Source organism: Tamandua tetradactyla, chromosome 8 (genome assembly GCF_023851605.1).
Source record: "Tamandua tetradactyla isolate mTamTet1 chromosome 8, mTamTet1.pri, whole genome shotgun sequence".
Taxonomy (NCBI): Eukaryota; Metazoa; Chordata; class Mammalia; order Pilosa; family Myrmecophagidae; genus Tamandua; species Tamandua tetradactyla.
Window position 1 is genome coordinate 100,565,751 of NC_135334.1, and position 26,813 is coordinate 100,592,563.

Genomic DNA, 26,813 nt, shown 5'->3' on the forward strand with positions numbered 1-26,813 from the left:
ACAAGGATGCCTTAGATCGTTAATTGAATGAAATATTATAGCATAGATTCTTTATATTAAATTGAAGTGAGTGAGAGAAATAAAAGATTTCAAATAAAAAAATAAAATACTAAGCTCTTGTTTTTGCAGATACTATGATAATATATGTAGAAATTGTTCAAATGATTTTTATAATTGATAGCTAATGCAGAATCAAAACAAAATTCATTTCTCTCAAATACCATAGATATCAATTGAAAATGGATGTTGAAAAAGATAACGTTTATAGCAGGGTGAAAATTTTTCCAAATACATAGAAGCACATTCAACTAAGTGGTAGAAGACCCCTATGCAGAAACTATAAAATATTATTGGAAAAAAAGTGTATAAACAAGTACAAGAAAAAATCTGTTCAGATATTGATGAGACGGAACTGACATTTTGAAAAAATGGAGGGTTCTACTTCATCAACACGGTATATACTGCAATGTATTTATGGTTTATAAAATTTTATTTCAATAGTATAGAAATGCAAAGGACCATGAATAAGGGAGACAATCTTGAAAAAAGCGACAAATTTTATTTTCTTATGTAACTGGATGTCCATACATTATACCATTATGTTAATTAAAGGAGAGAGACATTAGCAAAAGGATAGAAAAACAGATTAATAATATCTATAAACATATTTATATTTATATTTAGAACATTTATTTATGAAAAAGGTACTGCAAAATATTGGCTCTAATTATATTTTCAATAAATGATGCTGAGTGCATTGTATATAGATAAATAAATATATGAAATTTATATAAAAATAAATATATAAATGTATTTATCTGTACTGCATGAGTATAGGGTATGTTAATTAAAGGGGATATAATATGCAGTACAGATAAATCATAATCCAAGGTGGATCACAGATCTAAAATGTAAAAAGATAAACAAACAAAGCAAATATGTTTCCAGAAGATAAGTAAGTAGGCCTAAACTGCTTTAATTGTATGTAAAAAGTACAAACCCTAATATAAATGATTTATAATTCAGCATATATATTATCAAAGTCCATTCATCAAAAGACACCATGAAATGTTTCAAAATGCAAAACTAGAAAAGTATATTGTCAGTATATATTTAGCCAACATTGAAAATGTCTACATATTTAAAAAATTTGCAGATAGTACCAGTTTTGATAAGAGTGAAACAATTGGATTCCCCATTCCTTTTCTGTGATTTGGATAATCTTTTGGCAGTATTTGCGGAATTGAGCAAGCACATACCCTATAATACAGTCACTCCCCTCTTAATTACATGGCCTGCAGAAATGTATTCATAAATTAATTCCAAGCCCTATAAAATATTAACCGCAGCATTATTCATAACAGCTAAACACTGGGAAAAACCATGTTTATCAATAGTAGAATAGGATAAACTATGGTAAAAGCAGCAATAAAATTAACAAATTATTTCTACACTCAACATTGAGCAAAAATCTCACAAACTTAATGTTGAACAAAATAAACACAAAATAATAAATATTTGATGATTTCACTTTTATTAAGTTCAAAAACAGACAAAATCATAAGAAAAGAGAAGTCAGAATGTTGGCTGTATTTAGGGTGGATGATGGAGGTAAAATGGACAAGGTCAAAGGATGGCTTCTATTTTTAAAATTTCTCATATGTTTATGGCTCTATTTTTCTACATGAATGTAATACCTCAATAAAATTGCGTTTTAAAATCATAACCAGAGATGAAAGGTTTGACCTGAAAATCACAGCAAAATTGTACTTGGTTATAAAACGTTACTTAATTTCTATCTTAATGCCAGGAACTAGATAAAAATATCTTCTGTTGTTTCTTCTACTCACTGCTGTTTTGGGTATGTAAACCAATAAAATTAGTAAAGAGAAATAAATAAGCCATACCTCTTAGGTAAACACATGCATGATATTATTCAAACAAAATATTGCCTCCCAGTTTAAAAAAAACAAAATAATCAATTGAATAACTATGCCAGTTAATAAGGATATTTAATAAGGTATCTGGAATCAAGATCAACTTACAGAGTTAATAGCTTTAAAAGCAACTAGCAATACCCAGTTAGACAACTGAATGGAAAAAATCACCCACAATAGCAGCAATAAAACTAATAAGAAAAATGAATAAGATCTCTAGGAAACAAATGTATAGCACTACTGAAGCATATAAAAGTACTAGAATAGTCTATGGGGAAAAAAAATCTATGTTTCTGAATGAGAAGATTCACTCTTATTAAGATATCTATTGCCCCAAATAAAAGTATAATGTGAATGCAATTTCAATTAAATACCCAGCAATTTTTATTAAATTGACAAGCAGATTCTAAAATCCATTGAGAAAAAACAAATGTAGAAAATTTGTCACTAAATGTTTTATTAAACACAACAAGGGATCAAATTAGGATATATCAAAATGTATTACAATGTTTATTAAACAAACTACAACATTGCACCAGGGCAGACAATTAACCCATGGATTAGAATACAGCTTTTAAAAATACAATACACAAAGAAATTCAATATATCATGGAATTGTCATGTCACGATCAATGGGGAAGGAAATGATTGTTGCCCACTGACTACCACATCTATGTTAGATTCCCACCTCTTTCTAGATATAAAATATATATAAAATTAATTAGTTAACCTAGAAACAATTAACTACTAATAAATTGCCATAAAAACACAAAACAAATTTTATAAAACAATGTTGAGATGGAGAAGAGAAAACTTTAAGAAAATCCAAATACTGTAAAGGAAAAAAATATGTCTACATATATGTTTAAAAGAAATTGGGAAGGAAAGGGAGTATAACACAAAATATAAATGCGTAAAGGAATTGAACAGATAATTCATAGCAGAAGAAATCTATTAAAGATTTGAAAATCTGTTCAATCTTCGTAATGAATTTAATGAAAATTTTATCTGAAAGGAAGTATCATTTTCCACTCTGGAATCAGCAGATGTTAAAAGGAGTGTATGTATGTGTGTGTGTGTGTGTGTGTGTGTGTGTGTGTATGTGCAATATCCAGTTCAAATGAATTTGTGGAAAAGGTAGTGAATGATTATTGCTAAGATATGTATAAAGTTGAATAGCTTTGTAGGCAATAATTTGCTAGCACCTACCAAAATTAAAGCTATTAATCTTTTAATGTAATATTTCTATATCTAGGAATATGAATTACTTAAATATTCAAGAATATATACTTGTCCACACACGCATGGATTTCATTACCTTTTAAGAGAGAAAGAAAAATTAGAAACACCCTAAATGCTCATCTGTAAAGCATTGATTTACATTAATTGGACTATTTATATACAGACATGGAAAGAGCTCAAAGATAAGCCAGTGGCAGAATATGAGTACATGAGGATCACATATGTCTGAGAAGAAAGAAACATTTATTGAAAGATGAACATGCACTCATGTAAATGCCCATAATATCCAATAAGATGAAGACCAAATGAGTCCAATATGGTTACTTTTACAAGAGCAGGTATCATCAGAGGGAGGGTATGTGTGTGTTCTAGTTTGCTAGAACAACATTCCTTTTCTGGAATGAAATATTCAGAAAAGGAATGGATTTTAAGAAGGAGAATTTAATGAGTTGCTAGTTTACAGTTCTAAGGTCGAGAAAATATCCCAACTAAAACAAGTCCATACAAATGTCCAATCAAAAAGGCATCCAGGGAAAGATACCTTGGTTCAAGAAGGCCGATGAAGTTCAGAGTGTCTCATCTGGAAAGGCACATGGTGAACACGACGTCATCTGCTAGCTTTCTCTCCTTCGGTTTCCTGTTTCATGAAGCTCCCTGGGAGGCATTTTTCTTCTTCAGCTCCAAAGGTCGCTGACTGGTGGACTCTGCTTCTCATGACTATGTCATTCTGCTCTGCTCTCTCTGAATCTCTCATTCTCCAAAATGTTTCCTCTTTTATAGAACTTCAGAAACTAATCAAGACCCACCCAAATGGATAGACACATGTCATCACCTAATCCAGCCTAACAACAGCTCTTGATTGGGTTACATCTCCAGGGAGATGATCTAATTACAAATTAAAACATGCAGTTATGAATAGGGATTAGAAAAAGTGGCTGCCTTTACAAAATGGAATTAGGATTAAAACATGGTTTTTCTAGGATACATACATCATTTCAAACCAGCACAATGTGAAAGGAACTTTAATTTTTAATTGTATATATTTCTACTTTGTTAGACTTTCTAAGTATAAAAAATGTTAGAGTATTAGTTCCAAAAATTTCCCAATGCCTTTGTAAATATATACATGCATGCATATATATAAATATAAATACATCCTTATACATGTTTATGTATGTGTGTGTGTATAAACAGGGTGGCAGAGGAGTGTTTTTTAACAAAGATGCTCTCACTCTAAATGAATCTAGAGTGATACTATTAACATTTCTATTAATTAACATTACTGGATATTTTCCTGAGAAATTATATCCTCTTAATAGTTCTAAGTATATTCATTATGAAATGGAGATTTAAAATGATTCTTCTTCCTTCATGAAGTTATTTGAAGGCTAAATGAGATAATTGAATTAGAAAAGTGTTTATAAATAATAAAGATCAAAAAGATAAACGCTATTCAGAATTCCAGCTAATTAAAATGGTTAATGACAAATGAGCCCATTACAAAACGTATCGTAACAGGAGGAAGATGGAATCTACTATAAAGGTGAAAGGCACAGTGGACATTTACATGAGATAACACAGCTGGATCTGCGGTTTTTACATTGTAGTGGATGAGAGCATAGTTTTTGTGGGTTGATAGATTTATCACTTAGTTAATAGCAATACATCCTTGGAAATTGTTTACTAATCCTTGAATCAATTTCTTCAACTGTAAAGTGGGGTTGATATCTGTGCTTATTTAATGGAATTGTGCTGAAGGTTAAATTTATATATATATATGTATATGTATGTATGTATGTATATCACCACTTCACATGTGCTACATGGTCAATAAATGGTGCCTATCATTAGATTTATTATGATCACTTAAGATAATTTTGGCAATGTGTGTATCACAAATATTCAGTAGAAGCAAACTGAGGTTTGAGTGAGGTTGTACAATTGTTAGGAAATGAGAATGTGCCTTGCCATTCATTACTTGATTTTGCCAGTGAGACAGAATGGAAACTTGGGGTATTAATAACTAACTGTCTTTTCACTCACAAGGCCAAGGAAAAATATTTTGGTGCTTAGCAGTGGTCCTTTACAGTTTCTTTCAAGAAAAAAAGAAGAGGATTGCTAGATACCTACATTTAAAAAAATGGGAAGAAATTCATATTTATGCTAGAAACCCATTCTAGATAGGACATGTTCTTAAGCATTACTAAGGTCATTGGCAGATTCAGTTTCTCTGCACTACTGCAGAAAAGATGGAAAGTGCCAGGAATTTCTCAGTCATAAAAATCATACATATATATATAATATATTAATTAATCACCTACTGGGGATTCTAATCTTTGCATAATAAGTTGTAACATTTAATATTCATAAAAATTTGGGTGCTGTCAGTATTAGTATTGCATTTTATAGATACAGAAACTAACCGAATTGTCCCATTTTAGCCAGGGAAATCTTTCCAAAATGGGACCCTGATCATATTACTCCTCAATAAACCCTTCAATTCTTTCTCCTTGTTCTTAAAATAATGTCCAAACTCCTAACCATCAATTAGGAGACTTGTATGCTTTTGTCAATTGTTTTATTTTCCTGGCTGCTAAAACAAATACCTACATTGGGTCGGCCTAACCAACGGAAATTTATTGGCTCATGGCTTTTTGAGGCTAGCAGATACCCAAAGTTAAGATGTCAGCATTTTGGGGCTGGATGCTAGCCATCCTTAGTCCTTGGCCTTTCTGTCATATGGCAATGCACATTGTGGCCTCTCCTGGCTTCTCTCTCCATTGGCATTTATTCTGCATACAAAGACCTCCAGTCATCCAGATGAAAGCCCTACCTGATTCAATGAAGCCACACTTGAACTGATGTAACATCCTTAAGAGGTTTTATTTGCAGTGGGTCCATACCCACTAGGACACAGCCCAAGTTCAAGCACATGTCCAAACTGGAGTACCCCCTTCAAGCCACATAAATGTGTTTTCTACTTCCTCATTTCAGTATAAATATGGCATCCCCTAATTAGGACTTCAAATCTTGTGACTTTTTTTTTTCTCTTCCTCCAACTCATTCCTCTTCTTTTTAATATTCAAGTCATATTTTCATTGTTATTTAGACATGCCTTTCCCATTTGTATGGATAATTTCTACTTACCTTTTAAAGTACATCTTATATATTATATGTAACTTCTTCCAAGAAGTTTTTCCTAGGTTAGCTGCCCTCCTGTGTGCTGTAATTAAGTTGACCTTCTTCTCTCAGTTGCAGTTTTAGGGTGTGTGGTGGTTAGATTCAAGTGTCAACTCAGCCAGGTGAAGGTACTTAGTTCTATTGCTGTGGACATCAGTCAATAGCATGTGAACTTCATCTGTTGCTGATTACATCTGCAGTCAGCTAGGAGTTGTGCCTGCTGCAATAAATGATGTTTGATTTAATTGGCTGGTGCTTAAATGAGAAAGCTCAGTGTAGCACAACCCAAGCAGTTCAGCATACCTCATCTCAGCACCTGCAGCTCAGCCCTGGCCTCTGGAGATGCAGAAAGAAATCACCCTGGGGAAAGTTGTTGGAACACAGAGGCCTGGAGAGAAGGCCAGCAGAGATCACCCTGTGCCTTCCCGCATAAGAAAGAACCTCAGATGAAAGTTAGCTGCCTTTCCTCTGAAGAACTAACAAAATAAATACCCTTTTAATAAAAAAACAGTCCATCTCTGGTGTGTTGCAGTCCAGCAGCTAGCAAACTAGAACAGATTTGGTACTGGAGAAGTGGGGTGCTGCTGCAGTTTGCAAATACCAGATATGTTGAAATGTTTTTTTGGATGGATAAGGAAAGATTTTGGAGGAACTGAGAAGAGAATGATGGAGAAGTCCTGGAGTGCTTGAAGAGACAGTTGGTGTAAATGGAATCACTGCTAATCTGGACAAAGGGGGACACAAAAGAACAAATTGGAGTTTGCAGGGTGAGAACCATGGAAGCTCAGGTCTGAAGCCAAGAAACCTCGGCCAGGAGAGTGGACCCACCCATATAGATGGAGAGGGTGAGTCTCCCACCTCATTGCAGTGGAAGAGTTGTGCTGCCTCAAGCCTTGGAAAAGGTACAGCATGCTCCTTGGGGACGGGGGAGATCCTGGCTGCTATCACATGGAGGGGTTGAGCGTGTGCCCCGGAAATGGCAGAAACCCCAAGTGTGGCCCGGATGCCAGGAAAGGGTGGAGCCTAGAAAAAAGTGGTCCCTTCAATGTCTTCCAAGGTTAATTTGGAAAAAGGCAGGCCACTGCATAGGCTCTTGGAAAGGGTGGGACTGCCGCCTTCTAAAGCTAAATAGCTTTCAGACTTTGAAATCCAATGGTGTTTGCCCTGCAGGTTTTCCTTCCAAGTTCTCCCTGTGGATCCTGTGACTGTCCGTCCTTTGCATATTGGCACGAGATAACTTGTTTTGAGACTCATAGGTCCACTGCTAGAAGAGAAATTTTTGCACTTTAGTATTGTTTAAGGTGATACGTGTAGTTGCCAAGTTAACAAGGGGTGGACATGTGGTAGTTAAATTCAGGTGTCAACTTGGCTATAGAAGGTGCCTAGTTCTATTGCTGTGGACATGAGCTGATGGCACATGAACCTCATCTGTTGCTGATTACATCTGCAGTCGACTAGGAGGCATGCCTGCTGCAATAAATGATGTTTGATTTAATTGGCTGGTGCTTAAATGAGAGAGCTCAATGTAGTACAGCCCAAGCAGCTCAGCATACCTCATCTCGGTGCTTGCAGCTCACCCCAGATTTTTGGAGATGCAGAAAGGAATCACCCTGGAGAAAGCTGTTGGAATCCGGAGGCCTGGAGGGTAGGTCAGCAGAGATCACCCTGTGCCTTTCCTCATAAGAAAGAACCTCAGTTGAAAGTTAGCTGCCTTTCCTCTGAAGAACTAACAAAATAAATCACCTTTTATTGAAAGCTAATCCATCTCTGGTGTGTTGCATTCTGGCAGCTATCAAACTAGAACAGGGTATATCGACATTTATCTCTTTCCTTATCTACACCACCCCCCCTTGCCCACAGATACACACGTTCCTTGAATAGAACCTTGGAGTAGTAACTTAAACACTCTAAACCTAAATTCTACATTTGCAAAATGAGATAATAGCTATCTTGCAGTTTTGTAAAGGTAATTTAAAAAACATGGAAAAAAGTATGGATGCATATACCTATGTATGCATGTGTGACACTGAGATAATTATGCCTTCCATGGTAGTTAGTAACAAAACTGTTCAATATTCATTATAATTATTGAATGTTGTATATTAAATCACATTAATATACTAGATATTGTGTATATCCACTTCTTTTCAGAGAGTTTACTTCCCCCCATACCTCTTTAATAGCAGTGGGGATTCTTAGGCATGTAGGGAAGGGGATGCCTTTTCAATGGGCTTCCTTCATTACAAACCATGGGTGAAAATCCCCTACTCTTTGTTCTAGTTCTGCCCCCAGGTTTATTCCCCCCATCAGAGCATGTCTATGTTCAGGAAATAGATTGGATCAAATAATAGGACTTGCTCAAAAATCTCAAGGAACTTACCAAAAAGTAAGTGATGTCAAGGAAATGTCTATTTTTCAAGAGCTATCTGATAAACTATGTTACATATAAGATGTATGATGCTGCTCTAGGGCCTGAAACAGCTCATTATGAAAGGAAATTTTTGTAATAAAACTGTTTCAATATTCCCGTTTTAAAGGAAGAATAACACCCAAACATCCTAGTAGTTAAGATTTCAATTAATCTAGATTTTACTGAAATAGGAAGGATTAGTGGTTGCTAGGAAAGTGGTTGCTGCCCAGAGGAAGCTTGTGGGGGCTCTCATGCCTTTTCTTTCTGTTAGACAGGACTATGAAGAGCTAGAAAAGCAGCTGAAAGAAGTCTTTAAAGAACGAAGCACCATCCTCCGGCAGCTGACAAAGACATCAAGAGAACTTGATGGAATTAAGGTCAACCTTCAGGTGAGATGAAAACTCATTTGCCGGCATCAAAGGATTTGTCTCAGCATATTAACATATTAAGGCATCTGAATTTTAAAAAAAAAATTATTTTGAATATATTTCAGATTGCACACATAGGAGTTCTTTTTTGTTATTATATGAACTTTGAAAGGAAATACCATTTGAAATGCAGTCTGGAAATCTTTGCTTTGCTGATACAGAAATAAAAAAAAATGTATGCTTGGCAAGGTCTTCAATTCAGTACAGCTTCTGAGATCAATTTTGTGTTTTTTTCATATTTCAAAATGATGAAAGTAATTATGACTAAGTGTTATATGAGTATAGGAATGATCTCCAGAAGGTAATTTTAAATTCTCACTGAATAGTTCTAAAGATTCTTTAATTAACCTCATTACAGAAATGGGTAAATGCCTTAGAAATGAGAGAGTCATCTGTGAAAATGCCTTAATATTCGGTTAAATCTCAAACAAAGAACCAAAAGCAAGCTCTATATCTGATATGAAAAGTTGTTAAAATATCTGATAATACATATTTCTGATCTTCAACTATGTTTATTGAGTACCTATTATTTGCGAAGACTTTGCGTACATTATACAATTTAATAATCTTATACCTATAAAGTAGGCACTATTATTATTTTTTCATGTTGCATATGTGCAATCATGCTTAGAGAGAATAAGTTATTTTGGATGGCCCAAAAGTAAGCCAGCATTTAAGTGCAGTCTGGCACTAGAGCTTGTCTCTTAGTCATTGCATTCTAGTATTTCTGAACTGTGTGGAGTCACCATTTCCACATTCTTCTGAGAAATGATGGCTACATAGTAACCACTATGGCATACTGAACATGGTGTAGGTCTTGTATTTGACATTTTCCTTACAGGTTTATATTTATTATATTTATTTTTCATAAGACTGTGTCTTCATTTTATAGATCAGAAAACTGAATTACAGAAATTTAAGAAACTAAGAACATAGAGATAGGAGGCAAGATTGGTATTTGCACCTAAGACCTAAGCTCTTGTATCACAATTTTTGTTATACCTTGAAAACATGGATATAAGAGAGGAAAAAAAAATCATCCGTACACCAGTGGGACAGAGACACAGGTAACAGCTTGATAGCAGTATAGGAATAAAAGTGCTATGATAGAAATATGCATAGAGCATTAGGTAAACAGTACCTAGGAAGTGCATGGATGGAAGGGACTACAGAGCAGTTTTTGCAGAGATCTGATGTCTGAGTTGCACCTTATGTTGAGTGGGAATTTATCAGGTGAATAAGACTGAATAGACATCTGTGTATTACCAGAGGCATGAAACACTGGCACATGGAGAGCATTACCAGCTCATGGTGAAATACCCAGGAGTCCTCAGTGTTTACAATGTTTCTAGGACATTTGGTGTCTCTCTAGATGAATAGCCTAATTCAAGACGCCTAATGAGAGTGCAGAAAATTGCTTCATAAAGGCCTAATTTCATGGAGTTATATCTTCTTAAAGGATAACAAATCCTACCACTAAATGTAGTTACTAATTTAAGTATACTTTGGTATGCCAGCCTGGTGCAGGCTGCTTTTCATTTTTTCTCATAAACACTTGTAACTGCCTCTTTGCAAAACTAAGATTGTATTATATGCAGCATACAAATGAGGAAACAAGACTGAAATAGATCACAGAAATTATGCAGTCATACATCCAGCAAGTGATGACACCATTTTCAAACTCCTATTTGAATGACTCCATATTCCATTGTACCTATTTTTTTTTCCCCCAGTGGAACTTCAGGGAGGCAGGAGGTTTGAAAGGCTTGCTCATTTTGTTTTAATAGCACCTGGATGAATGATATATTAGGGTGATCCATATGTATTATTTAATTAGCAAGTGTATCCACCATTAGTGTCCTTAAAAGAAGCAAGATCACTTTCCTAAGTTACCCACTTCCCTGGACATTTCTGGAGAAATAAATGATACTCAAGTACACTTCAGCTATTCTAGCTGGATATTCCTTTCAGACCACCACACGTACATCTGCTCTTTATTTCTGCACCTCAGTTTTTGATTCTCAACTCCTGAGGACTAAGTTCCTTGCCTTTTCTATCTTGATTTCCCTTAGAATCATATAGGAGGAGGTAAAAAAATTAAAAATCATTTTCATTGCACTTTTTATCAAGTTATTTTATACATGTATTGCATCCTTCAGTTTTCGAATGACTGTTTCAAGTAGGCTCTTCAGAATTCTCATCCATGTTTTTCAGAAAGAAAGATCTAAGGACAGATCTTGTGAACTGCCCAAGATTTTAGGAACATGATGCCCTTTTCTCAGTCAATCCCATAGTTAATGACTCTTTCCCCACTTTAATATCTCTTCTTGCATTCTTTGTGTTTTGTGTAAAGTTATTCTTTTCACGCAGGCAGAGCACCTTGTACTGATAACCTCTTACACATCAGTCAGCCATTGTGGGGAGGAGATTTTTCTTGTCCAGTTCATACCATTATGTCCTTATTATAATGCTTAGCATATTTTATTCAAATGGTCTGTTTTTAACAGACTCAAAATTTGTGGAGGTAGGTGGCATACCTTTGTATAGATCTTGGTATTATTCATGATAAATGTCTGTTAAATAGCTAATTAATCAGTGTTTACTCTTCTCCTTATTGTCTGTCCACCACCTATAGCAACTGCTCTTCCTGAAAGCAATATTATTGCCTCTCAGTTTCAATGTTTTATACCAAGAAAGACAGGTTACAGTTAAATAGTTTATTGAGTATAAATATGGACATTCCTAGGAAAGGCTTAATGGGACAGTTTCTCTTTAAGGAAAAGTCTCCATTTTTTTTTTTTTTTTTCTTTCTCATCCGTGGATTTTGAATTTGCTAGTTTAGATAAACATCAACGATTGATGTGTTGTATTTTTCCTTTAATATTTTATCCATACAGAACATTTAAAATTTTACATGGTCCTTATTTTCTGTGAATCTTAATGCATTATTCATAAATAACAAATGGATAAGACCAACAGGTACATGCCTTTTGATTGGTCTGATCTTGAGTTTTGTTATTTCCTGGCTTTTGCAGGGATACATTTTATGTCCCTTAAATTTGTAGAAAGTAAGAGCTAGTTTAACATGCCTGCAGTGAACACATTAAAACTTCACACAAAGAACAGACTATATATTTTATATTCAGCTATAAAGAGACCTAGATATTTGGAGAGCAGTTTCTCCTTGAACTTCTGAAGGCTGAGGATCAGCTCATTCTTTGACCCACTGGGTAGCATGTGCACTAGCTGGTGCCTTAAATTCCTGTATGTGCCCTTAGAGTCGCCAGGGCCAGTATGCCTCATCTGTCCATTCTTGTTTCAGGGCGAAGGTGCTGGCATGCCATCTGTCACAGACCAAAGGTACTGTGAGCCTCAATTTATCACCTAAATGTGACCTCCTTTTCCCATTTTTCTTATCAGTCTTTGAAAAATGATGAACAATCTGCCAAAACTGATGTTCAGAAACTTCTGGAGTTAGGACAAAAACAAAGGTAAGACTCTGCTTCCTTTTTTATAGTTATTTTTGCTATAGTGTTTTCTGTGAAATGCACTACAGCCATGTAGACGAAGAGAAAAATCTGAATTCTTTTAGTCTCTCATAAAGCATTGGGTGATACTTTCTACCCTTCACTCAACAGCTGGAAAGTAAGAAGATAACGAAGTTCATACATTTAGAAGAAACAGATTCTAATGAAGTTTCTGAATGTACTTTGTCTCCCTAGATATCTAAAGCAGGGTTGTCACACTTGAATGTACATATGATACACCCGGGAATCCTATTCAACTATACAGATTCTTATACAGTAGACCTGGGGTGGGGCTGGAGATTCTGCCTTTCTAACAAGCTCCCTGGTGATACTATTTGTCTGCAGATGACAGTTGGAGTGTTAAAGGTTTATATAGTACTTTTCTCTATTTTTTCCTGATTTCTGCCTGTCATGAGACAGATCCAATAAGATTGACTTCAGTGGACCATTTTACACAATATGAAAACTTGATCATGATGATAATGATGGGAGTACAGGTAGTAGTAAGAATGAAGTAATTTCACTAATACATAGATTGTGTGCAGTAATATTAGTGTTTATTTCTCAGAGAAATTTATTATCAGATTTCTGAGCCTTGTCAAAAGCAACACGATTTTGAAATTGCTTCTCAAAGAAAAAATAAATTTGCCAACATAATTTAAGGGAGAAGGATAAACAGGCTAACGTTTTAAAACTGCATTTACTTAGGACTTTTCTAGGTGCTTTATATACATTGCCTTGTATAATCCTCACAACTACTTTTTAAAAATTTTTTGGTCCCACTTTTGTCATTTTTATTTTTTCATTTTAAAAGATTCTAAGTTATTTCGGGAAGATTACATACATGTTGTTTCTATATAGCATCTAATCCCCCCCTCTTTTTTCCCCAAAGAGCTTTATTCACACACCATACAATCCATCCTAAGTGTAATCAATCATTCCTGCTAGAATCACATCATTATGCTTCCACCACAACATTCTATATGAGATCATTCACATTTCTTCTGAAAAGAAAGAAAAAAAATCACATACCCCTCCCTTATATCTTCCTATCATTGACATTTAGTTTTGGTATAGTGCCTTTCTCACAATTAATGAAAGAATATTACAATGTTACTGCTACCTAAAGACCTTAGTTATACTTTTCCTATGTATTATTCCATTTTTAACACCATATAATAGTGACATACATTTGTTCTAGTTCATGTAAAAACTTTTATTTTTGTATGATTAACCACCCACATCATCCACTTTACATTTTGTCTTGTTAGAAAGTCTGAGTTTTTATCCTCTGACTTTCCTACTAATGGCATACACAACCCTAGCCTTCCTCTTTCAACCATACTCAGAATCGGCTTTGTTCATTATACTTACAACATTTTGCTGCCATCATACAGTATTATGCTATCTATTTCTGAAGCTTTACAATCCACCTTATTAAACCTTCTGTACTCCTGAAGCATTGAATGACCAATCTCTACCCTCTTTCTATCTCTTGATAACTTATGCTCCCACTGTTTACTTATTGTAGTTAATTCACATTAGTGAGTCCACAGAGTATTTGTCCTTTTGCTTTTGTCTTATTTCACTCAACATAATGTCCTCAAGAGTTACCCACACATGGTTGCATGCTGCGTGACTTCGTTCTGCCTTACCAGTGCAGATTATTCCATTGTGTGTATCTATATATATCTACACAATGTGGTATATGTAAATATAACCCAGTTTGTTCACTTGTCAGTTGATGGACATTTGGGTTTTTGCCATCAATTAATAATCATGAATAATGCTGCCATGAACATCGATGTGCAAATGTCTTTTCACATCCCTGCTTTCAGTTCTTCTGAGTATACCTAGTAATAAGATTGACAGATCATATGGCAATTCTATACTTAGCTTCCTGAGGAATAAACAGACTGCCTTCCAGAGAAACTGCACCATTCTACATTCTCACTGACAATGAATAGGTGTACCTATTTCTCCATATCCTCTCCAGCAATTTTTCTTTTTTATTTCTTTGATAAAAGTCATTCTAGTAGGTATGAAATGATAATTCATTGTGGTATTGATTTGTATTTCCCTAATAGCTAGTGAAGTTGAGCATCTTTTCATATGCTTTTGAGCCATTTGTATTTCCTCTTTGGAAAAGTGACTAGGTTTTTTGGCCAATTTTTAATTGAGTTGTCTTTTTGTTGCTGAGTTGTAGGATCTTTTTATATATACTGGATATTAAATCCTTATTGGATATGTGGATTCCAAATATGTTATCCCATTGTGTAGGCTGAGTTTTAACTTTGTTGACAAAGTCTTTTGACACACAACGCATTCAATTATGAGGATATCCCAATTATCTTTCTTCGTTTATTGCTTGAACTTTGGCTTTAAGATCTAGGAAACCAACTTCTTTTTTTTTTTTTTTTACATGGGCAGGTACCGGGAATCGAACCCGGGTCCTCGGGCATGGCAGGCAAGTATTTTTACCTGCTGAGCCACCATGGCCCACCCGGAAACCAATTTCTATCACAAGCTCTTTAAGATATTTCCTTCTAAGAATTTGATTTAATGTTTAGATCTTTGATCCATTTAAAATTAATTTTCGTATATGATATTAGATACAGAATCTCTTTCATTTTTGAGATATAGAAATCCAGTTCCCCCAGCACCATTTTTTGAAGAGGTTGTTCTGTCCCACTTGAGTGGATGTGGCCACTTTGTCAAAACTCAATTGTCCGTGGATAAGAGGGCATGTTGTGAACTATCAATTCAATTCTATTCTATTAGTCAGTGTATCTATCTTTATGCCAGTGACATTCTGTTTTGACAACTGTAGCTTTGTAATATGCTTTAGAGTCAGGAAGTGTGAGATATCCAACTTCATTTTTCTTTTTCAAGATGTTTTTAGCTATTTGGGGCACCCTGCCCTTCCAAATAAATTTGATTATTGTTTTTTCTCTTTCTGCAAAGTAAATTGTTAGGATTTTGATCAGTATCTTGTCAACTCTATAAATTGTTTTGGGGAGAATTAACATCTTAATGATATTTGGTCTTCCAATCCATGAACATGGCATGTCCTTACATTTATTCAAGTCTTCCTTGATTTCTTTTAGCAATGTTTGTAGTTTTCTATATGTAGGTCCTTTACATCCTTGGTTAAATTTATTCCTAGATATTTTATTCTTTTGATTGCTATTATAAATTGATTTTTTCTTGATTTCCTCCTCAGATTTCTCATTATTAATGATTAGAAACACTACTAATTTTGCATGTGGATTGTGTATCCTGCCATTTTGTTGAACTTATTTAGTAGCTCTAGTCTGCATATTTTGGGGACTTTCTACATATAAGATCATTTTATTTGTAGACAGTGAAATTTTGCTTCCTCTTTTCCAAATTGGATGCCATTTCTTTCTTTTTCTTACCTAATTGCCTAGACTAGAACTTCCAACACAATGCTGAATAACAATGGTGATAATGAGCATCCTTGTCTCATTTCCAATCTTAGAGGATTTTCTTGTGTTAAACCACTCCTATATAAGTTGAATAAAATCCAATTGGTCATGATGTGTAATATTCTTTTAATGTGATACTGGATTTCATTTGCACATTTTTATTGAGAATTTTTTCATCTACATTCATTAAAAAGATTGGTCCATACTTTTCTTTTCCTGTAGTATCTTTGACTGACTTTGGTATTAAAATAATATTGGTGTAGTATAGAATTAGAACTCTTTCCCCTCTCTTTCCTATTTTGAAGGGGTTGTGCTTCCAAAAAATTGGGATTGGTATTAATTCTTCCTGAAATGCTTGTCAGAACTCACATACGAAGTCATCTGGTCCTGGGATTTTCTTTCTTGGGAGGTTTTTGATGACTGATTCAATCTCTTTACTTACGATTGGTTTATTGAGATCTTTTTCTTCTCAAGTCAGTATTGGTAGTTCATGTGTATCTAGGAAGTTGTCTATTTCATCTAAAGTTGTCTTAGTTGTCTATTTTTTGGCATATGGTTCTTCATAATATCCTCTTATTCTATCTTTTTTTCTGCAGGGTCAGTAGTAATGCCCCCTCCTCCCACTTCTGATTTTATTTATTTGCATCCTTTGTCTTTCTTTTGTTAGTCTAGCTAAGATCCATCAAATCTATTGATTTTTCTCAATGAACCAACTTTTGGTTTTGTTGAGCGTCTCTGTTGTTGTGTTTTACTTTTGTTGTTTTCAATTTCATTTATATCTGCTCTAATCTTTGTTATTTCTTTCCTTCTGTTCACTTTGTAATTAGTTTGCTGTTCTATTCCTTGTTCTTCCAGAAGTACAGTTAAGTTCTTTTTATTTTTGCTATTTCTTCTTTTTAATATGGAATGTTAGGGCAATAAATTTCCCTCTCAGCACTGTCTTTGGTGCACCCCATAAGTTTTGATCCACTGTGTTCTCATTTTTGATGCCTTCAATACAGTCACTGATTTCTCTCATAATGTCTTCCTTGATCCACTGATTGTTTAAGAGTGTGTTTTTTTTGGCCTTCATATGTTTGTGATTTTTCCAGTTGTCTGCCTGTTATTATTTTCCAGATTCATTCCATTATGATCTTGAGAAGTGTTTTGATCTTCCCAAACTTCAAACTGAAATTTGAAAAAAAATTCGGTTTTTGACATTTGACGTTTTGACATTTATTGAAATCTGCTTTGTAACCCAGCATGTAGTCTATCCTAGAGAATGATCCATTAGCTCCTGAAAAGAATGCACATCCCACTGTGGTGAGGTGCAATGTTGTGTAAATGTCTGTTAAGCCTAATTCATTTATCATATTCAAGATCTGTTTCCTTTTTGTTCCTCTCTCCAGATGTTCTATCTGTTGTTGAGAGTGGTGCTTTGAAGTCTTTAACTATTATTGTAATGGTGTCTATTTCTCCCTTTAATGTTGCCAGTGTTTGCCTCATGTATTTTGGGGCAATCTGGCTAGATGTGTAAATATCTATGATTGTTATTTCTTTTTAATGTATTGCCCCTTTTTAACTGTTTAATAGTTTAATAAAATTTAATAAAATTTAATAAAACTTTCTATTTTGTCTGATATTAGTATAGCTACCTGACTTTCATCTTGTTGCTGTTTGCATGGAATATATTTTTCTAGCCTTTCACTTTCAATCTATTTGTGCCTTTGTGTCTAAAATGAGTCTCTTGTAGACAATATGTATACAACATGTTTTTTGACCCCATTTTGCGAGTTTATGTCTTTTGATTGGGGAATTTAATCCATTAGCATTCATAATTATTACCATAAAAGCAGTACTTTCTTCAACCATTTTGTCCTCTGGATTTTATATGTCATAACCTATTTTTCCCTTTTAGTTGACCTGACTGATGTGAACTACATTTCTACACTCTCCTTCAAGACTCTCTCTCCTGTCTTTTCCTATCAGCTTATAGCAGTCCTTTTAGTATTTCTTGTAGAACAAGTCTCTTATTCATGAGCTCTTTCAGTTTCTGTTCATCTGTGAATATTTAAACTCTCCTGCATCTTTGAAGGACAGTTTTGTTGCATATAGAATTCTTAGTTGACCATTTTTCTCTTTCAGTATCTTAAATATGTCATACCACTGCCTTCTTACCTCCATGATTTCTGCTGAGAAATCTGCACTTAGTCTTATTGAGTATTCTTTATATGTGATAAATCACTTTTATCTTAATGCTTTCAGAATTCTCTCTTTGTCTTCGGCCATCTGATTAGTAAGTGCCCTGGGGTAAGTTTATTTGGATCATTCTATTTGGGGTATACTGCACTTCTTGAACCTGTGATTTGATCTCTTTCATGAGAGTTGGGAAATTTTCAGCGATTATTGCCTCAATAATTCTTTCTGCCCCACTTTACATTTCTTTTCCTTCTGGGGCATCTGTAACATGTGTATTCATGCACTTCATGTTGAATTATATTCCTTGAGACTCTGTTCAAATTTTTCCATTCTTTTCTCTATCAGTTCTTTTGTGTGTAAGATTTCAGATATCTTTTCTTCTAGTTCACTGATCCTTTCTTCTGCCTCTTCAAAATCTTCTGTTTTATGTCTCTGTTGTATTTTTTTATCTCCTCTATTGTGACTTTCAGTCCCATAAGTTCTGTTATTATCATTATATTTTCTTGCATGCTTCCAAGTTCTTCTTTATAGTCATCCAGTGTCTTCTTTATATACTTCCTCTCTTTTGCCACATTTTCTTTCAACTTACTGAAATGATTTAAAAGATTTGTTTGAATATCCTTAATTAGTTGTATCAGCTTCTTTATCTCATTTGAAGTTTTAGTTTGTTCCATATATTCATATTTCTCAGTGTCACTTGTGAGTTTTTTGTTTGTTTGTTTGTTTGTTTGTTTTTTCCTGGGGTCTAAGCATCTGACCTTCTTTTTTTTTTTTTTTTTTTTTTTAAAGAAAGAGGGAGGAAGGGAAGGAAAGACAGAGAGAAGGAAGGAAGGAAGGAAGAAAGGGAAACATCTTTAAACATTTTCTTGTTTTATTGTATTTTGTTTGTTTGTTTGTTTTGTTACATGGGCTGGGGCCGGGAATCGAACCGAGGTCCTCCGGCATGGCAGGCAAGCACTTTGCCCGCTGAGCCACCGCGGCCCGCCCGCATCTGACCTTCTTGATTAATATATTCTGGAAATCTTTTACTTTCTCTTGCCTTGGGTTTTCTTGTTGATTGACTTTGGGCTCTAAGTCTTCTTCGGCACTTAGTTAAACTTTTTCTAGATTTCTACCGTAACTTGGGTTTAATTGATCAGAATTTTTTTCAGCTTCCATTTACCTGATTCTTGCCCTGTGTATATGGAATGATTTTTGAGATGATCCTATTTCTGCAGTTGTATCACTCTCAGGGAAAAGCTTTCACTTCCCTCTTCCTCTTCAGGGAGTAGTGATCTGCTTTTTTTGTTTTTGTTTTTTATTTGCCTCTATGAGTTTTTAAACCTCCTTTCATTATCGCTAGTGCCTTTTATCTGGAGGGCTGATTCTAGGAAGAGGGTCTACCTTAGTCAATCTTTCCCAGGCAAGACAGGTCCAGGACTCACAAAAGGGTTGTTGATAGATGTCAAGGTTCCTTTGATATCAAGACCAGCAGGGTGCCAGTTTTCCCTGGGAAGCCTCCTAATTCTGTATCTTTCCTGTTTTGCCCAGCAGATTGTGTTCTTCAGCCTGTAGCATGTCCCCCAAACAAAAGGTGGTACTGTGCTTTTAATTCTCAGCTGACCCCACCCTTTTGGGAAAGTAAGTTGAAACTCCTTCTATTTTATCAGTTCCTGGGGTCTGAATTCTCTAGATAACAGCTACTACCTGCACTGGGCCTTACTGTACCTCTTCTTAGAGATGAGCCACTTTTCAACTCCTTGATCCCCATAAGCCAGAAAAATTATAGCAACCTCAAGTAGCCCCATTTGCAACTCTGCTAGTATGTGCTTGAGACAAAGGCTGGGTGCCACTTTTTGTAGGCTGAAACTGTTTCTGATATCCCAGCCTTTGTGATCTAAATTCTCTAAATGGCAGTCACTGCTTGTGTTGGGCCCTGCCCCCTCCCTTTTCTTGGGGAAGATATGCCTTTTAGGCAGTAACATCACCACCTGGGTGATTACTGTGCCTTTCAGTCAACTCTTCTTCTGCTGCTGTCTGAAGCAGGGCTGAAAATAGAGACTTCTGATTGCTCTCTTTAATGGGTTGCTTAAAAAGAAAAGAAGAAGAAAAAGAAAAAGGACCTGTTCTCAGGGTTAAACCCCAGTATCCTGGGTTCTCCAGTCAAGAGCTGGAGTTGATACTCAGATGAATATGCCCCTTTCTTGGTACAGAGCTATCTTTCAGCACACTGAGCTCAGCCTACTTCAGAAGCCTCTATCATTCTGTCTATTCTGTTTTCTCCCTGCTGGGAGTGGTGCTGAAACACATCATGCAGTTTCTTTTTTGGAAACACTGTAAATTTATTTTTGCTTGGAGCTGGTATGCTAATAAAATTTATAATTGGTGCTTTGCCAAATTCTCCTTCCCTTGCTCCTAGGAGAGAAGGCTTCTGTTTCCCACCATAGAGTGACTCTTAGTCAGCTTTTTGTGTCAGTGGAGGAGGGGCGCTAGCCTCCACAGCATGGAAGATTTACTTATAGCTCTTCACAGCAATTTATCAATCTCTACACTCATTTCCGGCTAGTGTATGATATGCACCTGGTCTCCAAAGTCCTCCAAACAGTTATTGCAGGTAGTTCCTGGCTATTTACCAGCTTCCTTGGAGGACAGGCTAAATCTCTACACTGCCATGTTCTCACTCACAACTACCTTTTAAAGTAAATATTATTATCTGCATTTTATAGGTAGTAATTATTTCTCACAGTACTTACATGAATTATTGAGAGTATACTAACGGCAATTTGGGTGTGAATCCTGCGGTCCTATTTAATAACCACATTCTTCTATGTTAGTGCACTTAGTACATGCAAAAGGCTCTTAAAAGGTGTGCGCATAGATACAAAGTGGACGGGAGTAAACTCCAAGTCCTTCGTCAACAGTCCATCTTCTCACTGCCCTGGCGGCTTGACGTAGAAACTTCACTTTGACGTGTCTATGGATTCAGTCAATTGATATATTTGTTCATGTCAAATCAAGCATCTTGTACTGACTGCTATGCCATTATTTACAATGAATATTCATTGTTTATTGAACATGAAATTCTCTTCAAAGCCTAATATTAAAAAGAGCTGGAAGAAAATATTAGTCTGAGCACATGTTTTCAAAAGTGCATCATTTGAAAGGATTTTATAGGTTTGCAATAAGCCATTTCTTAAAACACCTATGTTCAATCAATGTCAAGCAAGTATTTGCGATTCACTGAATTTCTGATGGAGAATTATAAACAACATTTTGAATAAAAATAATTTTATTTTTATTCAAATAAAATATAATATAAAATATGATATAAAAGACATGAGGTGTGGTGTGGATAAGGAAAATGCAATTTTCGTTAGTTTGCTGATATTTTCTTCAATTAGGTATGGCTGTTTTAAATGACACACACAATTATCAGAGAAACCAAGACAAACATGGTTAGGTTTATGAAGACTTTAAAACCATTCTCTATACATTTAATATGGTGTATAAATTACTTAGATGATGGATTGAGTGTTTCATTGCAAGAACCAAATAGAATATTTATTTTGGTGTTACTATTTTGAAGTTTTATCCCCAATTAGAAAATTTGTTTAAAAAGTACAGCATGTTATGTACAAAATTAATATCAGAATGAGAAATCCAATAAGTTATAAAATAAGTCATTCCTCAAAAGAATATAACATTTAGTATATTAGTTTTTAGTTGGTGACTTAGAAAGATACATATAAATATCTTGATTATTTGACTGTGAAACAGACTGAATATCTTGTTTCCAAAATTAGAGTTATTGATATATAATAAAAGATGAAAAATATAATTTTAGGATATCGAAAACATAAATTGTTTGCAAGTTTGGAAGCCTTGCCTGAGGTTGAAAGAATACAATGTGAGGTCGATGTTATTTACTGTGCTACATGCCCAGCTCTCTGTCCCCTTTCCACTGTATTGCTTTGTACCTGACCTTTACCTGGAAGAGTGCAACCTAGAAGACATGCTTATTGCTGGTGTGGTTAACTTTTTAGTGTAATTCCACATATACCATTTGAAAGTTCCCATTTTAAACAATTTCAAGTGTACCATTCAGTATATTAATTACACTTACAACATTCTACCATCACCAATAAACCACTGGCCCCTTGTAATGAGTTTGAATTTGACTAAGAAAATGATTTGAGGACTAGATGGCAGTAACAGACAATCTGTTTATTGGGTTCTGCCTCATTGATAGCTTTATATGGGGCAGGAAGACTTTCACAGAGGAGAAACCTTCCCAAGGCTAGCCAGCTGCAAAAGGGAGCCACCGTTTGGGAAGAAGGTTAGGAGAACCCAATACTCTTGGCAAAGGAGAAAGGAAGGGGATCGGAAGCTGGGCTTGTGTCCAGATGTCACAGAGGCAGCACTGCAGGGATCCTCTGAACTGGAATGCTTATAAGTACAAGATTTTATCTAATCCACTAAGAACAAACAATACAGAAGCTGGGCAAAATTTTGCGCAATGGTTAACTCCAAATGGCTAAAAGTGGTTGCTTTGGGCTATTTTCAAAACAATTAAATGTACAAAAATTTGAGCTTGACATCAGCAAGTTTTTCTAACAGACCCAGGCTGTGTGGCAAAGTAAACAATGTGCAGCTCTACTACACACATGCTATCTTTGGCTCATTTATACAACATGACAGTTAATTGTTTCAGAGCTGATCACCCAAGCAAACTGAGTCTATTGGAATTTCCCTCTTTGGAACTGTAACTAAGAAGCAACTAATCAGTCTTTCTGTGTATCTGGAGTTAGAACTGTAAGTGAGCTTGGTGGATAGAGAGTGGCTATATACAATCATGTGGGGAGAAAAGCAGAGAAAGTGCCTTTCTGCTGAGGAGGAAAGGGGAAAATAGGATTGACTCTTGAGTGTGAGATTTTCAGGAATATTAGGCAACTGAGATGATATAAGTGGAAAAGTCCTCAGGTAGGTAAAAAGACCATGTAAGCAATGAGGTGTATTAACCACCAAAAAGAGATTCTAGGGGATAGTATAGTTCTCTGAAATGTTTGAAATGCTGACTTGGGGAACAACAACAAAAAAAGAGTAAAACCTATTTTTTCTCTGTGGTGGTTGCTGGGTGGGGGTTCCAGGAAAGACATTTGGTCTCAGTTTTCTAAAGGGCTTACAATGCTGTTCTCTGAAAACCCAAAGAATGCCTGGAAAATGGCAAGTTCTCCATCTGTAATGTTATTAAAATAAAAGCTTATGATCGCTTGAAGGAAATCCCATCCTGCAGAGTGACTTGGGTGAATGTATTTTTATACTTGAAATTCAGAATGGAAGAGATGCAAACTATTTCTAAATTTCTATGTTAAAATGTACTAGGTATTTAAGAAACCTTTTGCAGGTACCGCTGGAAGAATCAATTCTTTAGAATTACAGCTTGAGTTCAGAAACAACTAGGGTGTCCTAGAGTGACTAGACATAGTTTAGGCAAAGTTCAGTTGGTGTAGAGGTGTGGTCCCAAAGCAATTCAGAGGTTGAAAGACTTGGGAGCATAGCTTAGTGAACTCTGAGAGGCTGGAGATTTGCAGCTGTCTAACCCATTGAGACAACTGAGAATATGTGCAAATAAGTGTAGAAGGTAGAAAAAGAGTTGGAGAGATTCTGAAGACAAAAGAGCTACTTTACCATTCACCCTACTTGCTTTTCTTGGTGTGAAATAGACAGTATTCTCTATTTTTTTTTTTTTTTTGTCATGGGCAGGCACCGAGAATCGAACCCAGGACTCTGGCATGGCAAGTGAGAACTCTGCCTGCTGAGCCATCATGGCCTGCCCAGAATTCACTGCTTTTTGTAGTTCTTGTTGCAATTTATTTTTTGTTCCCACATTGCCTGTAGATGACATAGGTGACAGTTAGTGGGATATTTTTGTAAGAGTGCAAAAATAAATAAAAAAAAAATTAATACAAGCAACTTTGAATTAAAAATCACTATAATGATTTTAACATTTTTATTATAAAGTTTTTTCCATTGGAAATATAATAGTGTTTACTGAAGATTTGGGTATTAAGTATGGCAGGCAGATTTAATCTTTCTGGCCCTTCCTTCCCCTTAGCCCTTTTTTCTCCCATTTTCTCACTTCTATCCCTCTCCCTCTCCTTTCCCTCTCTCCCCCTCTTTTTCTCCCCTCCCCCCCCCCCGTAGAAATAACATGATGCCCCTGTAGAGTCTAAGAGCATAGGAGCTGAAACCCAAATGTTCTGGGTTTGAACACATCTCCCCAACAATGTAAGCATCAGGTTTTCTATCTGCAAATATGATGTCATAGGTAAATATTACAAGAAAGCTTAGCACATTGTAAGCCTACAGTATATGTAAGTATCCCTATTATTGATATTACTTTATGTTATAGTATATCATAAAATATTATATTACACCAGACATGCTCTTTGTAGAAAATATCCAAAGTTATAATGGAAGCCCAGATTTTGTGTCTGTCTATGAAAAAGTCTGATAAATGAAATCTGTTAAAGGCAGTAATGGAAGCTGAGACTTAAAATTTACTTTAAGTAACGGCATGTTATAATATGCTCCACCCAAGTGAGCGATAAATCATTCAAGATCTAAAATTTTTGCAATTATAAGTTGTTCTCATTTTATTTTTCTTTGCCAAACAAAAGCCAAATTGATTCCAAGTACAGAGACCCTCACTCACATTCTTGAACTTCAGACTGGGAGCTGCTATGAATTTCTCAAGTAAGAAAACTGAGAGCATCATTAACTGTCTTAGGATGAAAGGGGAGCTTGCAGGTGTGTAGGATGTGGAGGTCAAAGAATAAACATAGGGGTCCAGAAAATGCTGGTGGTTGTCGTAATAATTTAGCGTGATATAAGCAATTCTCTTTCAAGCATCGTGCTAAGTATTTTGCCTATATTTATGTCATTTAATGTATTAAACACCTTACCATACACCTATGGTGCATTTCTATCATTAAGCCCATTGTATAGATGAAGAAACTGAGTTAGAAGGTTACCTCACTTGCCCAAGTTTCCAGAACTAGATTTTTGGCATTATGTTGGGAATATGAAACCAGTTCAAATGTTGAGAAAACCAGAAAAGGTTTCTATTTATTACTGTTGCTTTGAGATAGTTTTTATTTCTAGCCAGAATTGATACACTCAGGCGCATATGCACACATGTACAATAACCCTTCTAAGATCTGATCCTTTGGAAGTAGATAGCTCGGATGATAGCGTTAAGGTCAGAAAAATAGTATAAATTAGTCTTAAGTGAATAAATACTAAACTCTTGGGAATGATGTATATTTGGGGAAGTATTTATACTTTTACTGAGTGAGACAGGGCCCATAGTTATTAATGAACTTGAGACTCTGTCTGTACAGGTGTGTCAAATGTATTTTCTTTTTTGTCCCCAATAAATGAGGCAGCTTTTTAGTTAGAAATAATTGTTTCCCTTTGTTTTTATAAAAAATTCCAGGCCTCATAAATGATATCTAAAGCACATTGGTTTAGAATTAATCAATTCGAAGCATCAGAGGGGAACAGTAATTCTGTTCTATCAGAAAGCCTTGGGTAGTTTTTTTTTTTTTTTCTAACTGGCATATTCATACACTAGCATGCTATCAGTGCAATTAGTTTTTCAATTCACATCTGTGTATGGATTTGATTTAACACATTACCCAAATCACAGGTGGTTCACTGTGGTATTCTTATAAGGCACAATAGCAAGGCAATTTTCCCTTAAAAACAACTTGTTTTTAATATTTGTGTATGAGAAAAGGCCCTTTATTAACAGAATCCTTGGATACATCCTGTGCACTTAACTGTGGTTTTATGTAATTCCAGTTATGTTCCTAAAATGTAGGTGTTTAAAAAATTCTCCTTTCTAATGCACAGAGGAAATAACAGAATTGTATTGTTTCTTTGTGTTCTTGGTTTTCTATTAAACTAGAGAAGAAATGAAGTCTCTCCAGGAGGCCCTTCAAAATCAACTTAAAGAGACATCTGAGAAAGCAGAAAAACACCAGGCTACTGTAAGTGTTTTTCTCTCTTGTACCCTTGGCTTTGGGACTTGGTAATTGTTACATTATTTTTCTAAAATCGCTATGCAGCAAACACACTGATTCAAAATGAAAATTCATGAAAAGAAACCTCAGACACCGTGATCAGAATTGTGCTCAATCAGCATTCATTCCGAGAAAGAATTGATGCTCTATTTGATTCTTAGCAATCTTCTAAGGATCCTGTCACCCTTCCTTTCATGGATAGCAATGGAGGGCAAAAGTGGAGCAGGAGTGCTGGGGTTGGCACCACAGCCATGGCTGTTAGATTGTGAGGTGTATCAGAACTGTCCATGAAGTAAATGAAGCTTTGCAGATCCTGAGCTTCCCATCAAATCCACTGACGAGGAAATTCATGGAAGCAAGGCTACAACATCTGCATTTTTAATCAGTCCCACAGGT

General features: G+C 35.4%; 1 protein-coding gene across 1 annotated transcript in view; it reads left to right on the top strand.

Annotated features, from left to right (window-relative positions):
- The window catches only part of LUZP2 (leucine zipper protein 2), a 569,898-nt gene that overhangs the window by 237,114 nt on the left and 305,971 nt on the right, over positions 1-26,813 (top strand). The window contains exons 2-4 of the mRNA XM_077114242.1: positions 9,041-9,158; positions 12,618-12,688; positions 26,303-26,384. Coding sequence (XP_076970357.1) covers positions 9,041-9,158; positions 12,618-12,688; positions 26,303-26,384 — 271 coding nt within the window. The remainder of the gene's footprint in view (positions 1-9,040; positions 9,159-12,617; positions 12,689-26,302; positions 26,385-26,813) is intronic.